Source organism: Colias eurytheme, chromosome 13, assembly GCF_061535395.1.
Source record: "Colias eurytheme isolate Ceu_HAF_F1 chromosome 13, ilColEury1 Martin Lab GWU primary, whole genome shotgun sequence".
Lineage (NCBI taxonomy): Eukaryota > Metazoa > Arthropoda > Insecta > Lepidoptera > Pieridae > Colias > Colias eurytheme.
In genome coordinates this window covers 11,645,474-11,653,147 of record NC_142992.1, presented here as the reverse complement: position 1 = coordinate 11,653,147, position 7,674 = coordinate 11,645,474, and the positions used below count along the sequence as shown (strand labels likewise).

The following is a 7,674-nucleotide window of genomic DNA, read 5'->3' as shown; positions in this document are numbered from 1 at the left end:
TTTTCCCAAGCGCTGCTGCTGCATACAAAATAGTACGGAAAATAGACATCACACACCACACCACACAAGCACTGACTGGACACGGTGGATTCGCCTTCTACTTGAACAGATTCAAGCTGAAGGAGAATCCATCGTGCCTGTGTCAGCCCGGAGTCGACGAGACGGTTTCTCACCTGTTGCTCGAGTGTCCGACTTTTGCAAGAGATAGATATGTTATTGAGCAAAAATTGGGCATCGCGATGACGGGTGAGAATCTGCCCGCGGCCCTGGGGGACAAAATGAGGAATGAATTCCTGGAATATTGTAAGTACATTGTTGGGGTGGTAAACAAAAGAAACTGTGATAAGCTGTGATGTTAGGGTTAAGTTTTATTGTTGTGCCGTGTTAATTTGTATATTTATTTGTATTGGTTTTATTTTTATTGTAATGTTTAAATTGTTAATTTTAAAGTGACTTTTAATTATTGTATTTTATTATTATTTTGAAAATTTTATTGTATATTGTAAATTCGTATTTTAAAATTTTATTGTATTTTAATATTATGTGCCCATATTGTAAATAAAGAAAATTGTGTTTATTATTGATTAAAGAAAATAAATGTCTCTAGACTATACTCTAGAGAAAAAGCAGACAACACCCTGCGATGGCGGGTGCTTTTAAAAAAAAAAAAAAAAAAAAAAAAAAAACCTAACCTAACCTAACCTAACCTAACCTAACCTAACCTAACCTAACCTAACCTAACCTAACCTAACCTAACCTAACCTAACCTAACCTAACCTAACCTAACCTAACCTAACCTAACCTAACCTAACCTAACCTAACCTAACCTAACCTAACCTAACCTAACCTAACCTAACCTAACCTAACCTAACCTAACCTAACCTAACCTAACCTAACCTAACCTAACCTAACCTAACCTAACCTAACCTAACCTAACCTAACCTAACCTAACCTAACCTAACCTAACCTAACCTAACCTAACCTAACCTAACCTAACCTAACCTAACCTAACCTAACCTAACCTAACCTAACCTAACCTAACCTAACCTAACCTAACCTAACCTAACCTAACCTAACCTAACCTAACCTAACCTAACCTAACCTAACCTAACCTAACCTAACCTAACCTAACCTAACCTAACCTAACCTAAACCTAACCTAACCTAACCTTTTTTTTTTTTTTTTTTTTTTTTTTTTTTTTTTTTTTTTATAGTGGAGAATGCATTTAGGCATACCCAGAGCGCTCGGGGAAAGGGCCCTGGGTTATGTCGGACTCACACCGCAGAATGCGGCGACTACCGACTAAACTCCACTGTGTTCCGTCTCTCCGCTATATTGGCAGGGTCGCGGGTATTTGGTGTAACCGCTTCCGTAACCCCGTCAGCGGCAGCCTATTTTTTATATAGGCCCATCGCGATTAAGACCTGGCTAGTGTTCGCCAGTTCCTCCTTCCTGGGGGGCGGCATGAACGGAACACGTCTCACGCCGCCTCACCGCACCGGACGATGGATTATGTCCCCGTTCCACCGTCCGGCACCCAACATTAGGGAAGCAAGTCGCGACCGTGTACAGCGGTCGCGACTCGGCGACTGCGCCCAATAAGGCGTCGCCGCCGAATAGGATCCGCGTTGGGATCTCCCTCGCGGACCCGCTCTGCTTCCTCCTTCTGCGACATCACATCTTCACAGAATGTGATAGCCGCGCGCCACGATCTGTCGCTGCCAACCATTGCGCGAGCTATGGAAGGCAGGGAGAGATCAGGACCGACGACTGCGACTAGGTGAGCACGGGGCTCGGACCACGCGGGGCACACGGCGAGAGTGTGGTCTGCCGTGTCCTCCGGACTGTCACACCAATGGCAAGCCATTTGCGGCTCCCGCCTGGCGACTTTGCACAAGTACCACCCGAAACAGCCATGTCCGGACAGCACCTGTGTCAGGCGGAAGGTAATTGCCCCATGCCGCCTGTCGCACCACTCGCGTAGGACCGGTCGGATAGCTTCGACCGTCCTCGCTCCTGCGCTGGGCCTCTCGAGCCGGCGTTCCCACTCCCTGAACCGCCGCTCGAGAGCATCCGCCCTCCATTGCTGGACTTGCTCCAGATATGGATTAATTCCATGCGATCTGGACGCGGTGACGCGGCGATAAACGTCCGCCAGCATCTCGGCATCCAGGTCCCACGGGGGCGTCCCAGCCATGACACACACGGCCTCGAAGGACACTGTGCGATATGCCCTCACGACTCTGAGCGCCATGACCCGCTGCGGTCTACGCAAGTATGGTCTGGTACGGACGCTCAAAGAGTCGGCCCAAATGGGCGCACCATAGAGGGCCATGGAGCGAATGACGCCGGTGTATAGACGACGACACGCACCCCCAGCCCCTCTTAGATTCGGGAGCAGACTTCCAAGTGCCCCGGCCACCCCAACAAGACGGGGGGCGAGGCGACGAAAGTGCTCCACAAATGTCCACCGGCTGTCCAGCACGATGCCCAGGTAGCGCAAAGTGGAACCGACGCCGATGGACGTGCCACCCACCTGGATAGCTGAACCAGCAGCCTGCGCCCTTCGACGGCCGCGAAACAAAATTGCCTCTGACTTGTTCAGAGCGACCTCTAAGCCAAGTCGTCTGATTCGGCGCACAACATCCGCCACACCAGCGGTCGCAATGAGGGCTGCCTCCCTGTACGAGGCCCCGCGTGCAGTTACCAGGGTGTCATCCGCGTAGCAAAGCACGCTGACACCCGGTAGATAAGTGGCACGCAGGACCCAGTCGTAGCCGATGTTCCACAGAAGGGGCCCAAGAACCGAGCCCTGTGGAACACCGCACGTCACTTCCTTTTCTTGCCACCCACGACGCGCGGGGTACGCCACAGCCCTCTCCGATAAGTAGGACTGCAACAAGCGCACCATATACCCGGGCACGTTGTGGTAGCGGAGCGCTTCGATCACGCAACTCCACGGCAGAGTGTTGAATGCGTTGGCGATGTCAAGGGACACCGCCAAAAGCACTCCGCCTTCATTATCTGCATGATCAGCGAGGTTCCGCAATTCAGCAATCGCATCGATAGTGGACCTTCCCCGGCGAAATCCAAATTGGTTCTCGCTTAGGTCCGGCCCCACTCCCTCCAGATGGTCGATGAGGCGAGCTGCGAAGACGCGCTCAAAGAGCTTGCTCACCTCATCGAGCAGCACGATCGGCCTATAAGCCGAGGGCGAGTCGCGCGGGCGTCCCTCCTTCTGCAACAGGACCAAGTTCCCGGTCTTCCACCTACGGGGAAATTGGCCCTGTTGGAGGCATTTTGTGAACAGCTGTTCCACCCTGGGTCCAAGAGATTCTAGCGCCAGCACCCAGGCCCGCCCGGGAACACCGTCAGGGCCGGGGGCGGCATTCTTCGCCTTAAGGCGCTCTACTGCCACAGCGAGCTCGTTGCGAGTGACTGGAGGGACATTTTCGTTGTTGAGCTCCTCCTGCGCAGTCATCGTGGGTGCCATCGGTGGGGGAGAATGTCTTCCCCGACTTGGAAACAAGGACGTCACCACTTGCTCCAGAAATCGTGGCTCGAGACTTTGAGACAAGGGCGGGGCCCAAGGGCGAAGCTTTTGCCTCACCCTCTTATACGGCCGACCCCAAGGTTCGCGGTTCAAACTCTCGAGCATCTCTTCCCATGCACGGGTCTTAGCGCTGCTGATGGCGTGCTGCAGAGACACAATGCAGTCCCTATAGACGGCGTATAACCGCGCTTCCTCCTCTTCGTCACGCCGCCTACGGCGCCTGTGCCTGGTGTACGCCCGCCTCGCAGCCACGCATGAAGCACGCAGCTGGGCAACATCGGCGGACCACCAGTACATTTGGCGCCTACGTGGAACCGACCGCACCCTCCGCATGCTCGCGTCGCACACCTGAGACATAGCTTCGGCAAGCCAAGTGGCCTCCTCCTCTACGTTTTCGCCGCCATTCTGCTGCGACGGGAGCCAAGCCTGCACTAAGGCAGCCTCAATGAGGAGCTCCCTATCGAGGCTACTAAGTGCCCAGCGCGGACGACAATCGCCAGGGGGGAATTGACTGGGAGCCGTCGAGGGCGTGGAGACGCTAAACCGGATATAACGGTGATCCGAGAGCGTCTCCACGTCCAAAAGAACCCTCCAGTCTTGTATACGACGAGCGAGAGGGGGGCTCGCAAACGTGACATCTACAATGGATCCACCCCTCTGCCGAACACACGTTAATTCTGCTCCACGGTTTACAACCGTCAGTCCCGACGCAACTGCCCAGTCAGCGAGTGTCGAGCCACGTATATCACTTGCCACGCAGCCCCAAGACACCGACTTGGCGTTCAGGTCCCCGGCCAGAAGCACAGATTGAGGTTGTGCGAAGTCTAGCAGATCCCTCAGCTCAACCAAGAACTGCTCGAAATCGGCGAGGCAGCGGTTCGGCGAGAAGTACGCTCCCACAACGGTGAAGCCATTGACAACCGCCGAGACGCATCCCCGTCGCCTTATGATTTGCTCAAGCTGTGTGTCGCCTTGAGCAACCAGCGCCACCAAGCCGTCCAGATCGCCCACCCAGTTATCCCGGGGGGGCAGATTGTATGGCTCAGACACTACCGCCACGTCAATCTCCCACTCTGCCAGACTCTGATGTAAAAGGTCCTGGGCCCTGGCACAGTGGTTGATGTTGGCCTGTAGGAAACGCAGTGGGGCCATTACTGCGTTTCCATGGCTGCCTCCGTTTGCGGTACCTCATCAGGCACCGGAGCAGAGCGTGATGGCGTTGGAGCGCCATCTTGCTTCCGCATTCCACCTCTTTTAGGCTTCGGGGCCTTACAGGCTGCGCTTCCAAGCCGATGCTCTGCCGGTAGCTTTGCCTCCGTGCATAGGGCGCAGCGAGCGGAGGCGGCATCGCATCCACCAGCTTTATGGCCTGTTTCACTGCAGCGGAAGCAAGTGGCACTCCTGTCCGTCGGCGAGGAGCACGTGGCGCTGACATGGCCCACCTCCAGGCAGCGGTAACAGCGCAGGGGCTTCTGCTCGGTGAGAGAGACTTTCGCCGAAGCCCACCCAACCATTACGCGCCCCGCCTGCGCCAGCTTCTTCGCCGCAGTCACCGGGCAACTAACCCAGGCTGATACAGCACCTCGGGGGCCCGTGCGCAGGCCACCACACTTCACATGCTCCGCGGTACACTCCCCTGCGCGCGATACCGCAGCCGCAATGTCCTCGACTGTGGCCGAGTCATCCAGGCCAGTGATTCGCAAGTCTGCGCACTTGACCGGCCTGGACACCTTAACGTTATCCTCACCGAGGACCTCCCGCAATTTGGCGGCAAGGGAGTCCGCTTCCTTGGTGCTGGAAGCACCGGGGATCTCTAGTATCCTGGCACCAGTGACAGCGCGCTTAAAACGCATTGCACTGATGCCAATTTCGGCGAGGTCTATTCCACGCCGCGCCTCCGTCAAAACACCGGCGTAGGTTACGCCACGCTCCTTCGCACTCGGCTGCAGGGTAAGGACGACAGCCGAGGAATTCGGAGCGTGGAGCTTTCGCGACTTCTTCTTGCGGGACTTAGCCGCAGGCTTCTTCCCTTTCCCCTTATTTTCTTTTCCTCGCTTTCCGACCACAGTCCACTCTCCGTCCTTTGACGGCTGCTGCGGGGGGCCGGATGACGTGGCCAGCGTATCTTTTCTGGGGGGCTTTGAGCCCGCCGGATCAGGCTGCACGGGGACCCTTTCCTTCCCCTTCGCCAATTTCTTTTTCCTCTTCTTCGAGGTTGCCTCGATCTCCAAAGCTGGGACTGCCGTCTGCTTCGCGGTTTTCTTAATTGCGGGCCCAGACACCGATCTACCCGGTTGTGATGAAGCCGCAACACCTGCATATGTCCTCGCCTTTGATGGAGGGGGCGGTGCGAGGTCATCGGCCATCGCTTGTTCAGCCGCCTTTGCCGCTTTCCTGCTATCTGCCGCCAGCGGAGGTCTTATGCGCTTTTCCGGCAGCAGACGCTCCTCTAGAGCCTCAAATCTCGCGTTAATCATTGCTCCGACCTGGCGCAAGATATCCGAATCTTGGGGCTGAGCAGGCAACGACGAGCCCTGAGAGGCCTTCACCTCTTGGAGTTCCCTTTTCAGGGAGTCGAGCTCCGCCTGGAGGCGGGAATTGGCTGCCTGCAGCAATCTCGTCTCCTCAGAGACAGTGTGTTTCTCTAATAGAGCTACCGACTGCTCAATGTCATCGTGGGCCAATTTCAAGGCCTTTTTGAAAGTGCCCTTGAGATTTGATGACTTGGTCATCACCTTCACGATTGCAGCCAGGTCATCGGCAATGCGGCGACTGAGAGCCTCGGACGTGTTTGTCTTTGCTGGAATGGGAGGGAGAGGAGCGCTAGCTTGCGCCACTTCAATGCGCTCGGCGCACTCAGCAACCTCCTTCTCGGCCTGCGCCTCCAACTCCCTCTTACGCAACCTCGTCATATCGAATGTGGCCTCGCGCCGAGTGGCGCTTGAACCCGATGGGCGGCCCTTCCCTCTTTTTGAGGTGGTCTTAATAAATGGGGATGTAAAAACCCCTGTGCCATCTTCTGTGTCGGAACCAGAACCACTGGTGTCCAGCGTCCGCTTCCGCCACAGCCTGTCTTTTCCGTCCATTTCAATAATGCTGTTGACAGAACTGGAGCTCGAAAGCAGCACAGCCCTGCCCCGCCTTGTTTTGACACGTGCCGGAGACATACTCCCGTCAGTATCTTCGATATCATAAAAGTTTTCGGAGTCCATGATTGTGTTTTTGCTAAAGTCGTCGTTGATCGGTTCGGAGTTAAAGGACATTTTTGTTCCCACGAGTATGGGGGATATAAAACGTCCATCCGGGCGGTGCCCCCTGCACCCGGATAACCCTTTTACACCATGGAGGTCGGGCGGTATCCATGGGTGTACACAGCTAAAAGCTCACGCTCTCCCGAGCCAAACTGTCCAAGAAGGACAGGAAATCCACGCCGCTGGACTACAACGCGGATTTGAGGGTTTTTGATGAGGTGTCCTTCCTCTCAGGCCAGCCGATTAAGGCAAGCCTCCTGGTCCGTCGTAGCTGCTAGACGTGACAACAACACTACGACGGATAACAGGTTGCCCGACGGGAGGCCGAAGCCTCTAACCAGGCGACAGAAAAACCTGCCGCCCAGCCCGCCGCGCCGCGATTGATACAACCGCCATCCATCGCTGCAAAGCAGCCCGTCGTCCAGTAGGACTAAATCGTCCGCAACCACTGGTCGCCATACCTCGCCGCAAAAGCAGCACTGTTCGAAAACAAACCCAGCAATTTCTCTGCAAAGCAGAGATTGCAACGAGGACGTGGTAGCCCTCGAGTTCCTCCACGCTGATTTTGGTCCGCGCCGGCAAGACCACCGGTACCCCCCATATCTGGGAGGCCTCCCCCTATCCGCCACCTGAGGACGCGCCCGATGGGAGACCAGAAACTCCACACGGGAACCTAACCTAACCTAACCTAACCTAACCTAACCTAACCTAACCTAACCTAACCTAACCTAACCTAACCTAACCTAACCTAACCTAACCTAACCTAACCTAACCTAACCTAACCTAACCTAACCGGGTTCGGGCTGGTGGACGAGGACTCGTATTCCGACGTGGCTAATAGCCACGTACATAGGATCTACACGGACGGCA

General features: G+C 55.3%; 1 protein-coding gene across 1 annotated transcript; it reads right to left on the bottom strand.

The window, feature by feature from the left end:
- Window positions 1-2,829: 2,829 nt before the first annotated feature.
- Window positions 2,830-4,705, bottom strand: LOC149903716 (uncharacterized). The gene is made up of 2 exons (XM_090108941.1): window positions 3,873-4,705; window positions 2,830-2,893 (listed from the first exon to the last, which is right to left on the bottom strand). The coding sequence occupies exons 1-2, from the start codon at window positions 4,703-4,705 to the stop codon at window positions 2,830-2,832; spliced, it is 897 nt and encodes a 298-aa protein (XP_089965067.1).
- Window positions 4,706-7,674: the final 2,969 nt, after the last annotated feature.

Coding starts and splice junctions, on each gene's coding strand:
- LOC149903716 (XM_090108941.1), bottom strand. CDS start 4,705: ATGGCCCCACTGCGTTTCCTACAGGCCAACATCAACCACTGTGCCAGG. Junction 2,894..3,872: donor GCGAGCATGCGGAGGGTGCG/GTCGGTTCCACG, acceptor CGCTTGTTGCAG/TCCTACTTATCGGAGAGGGC.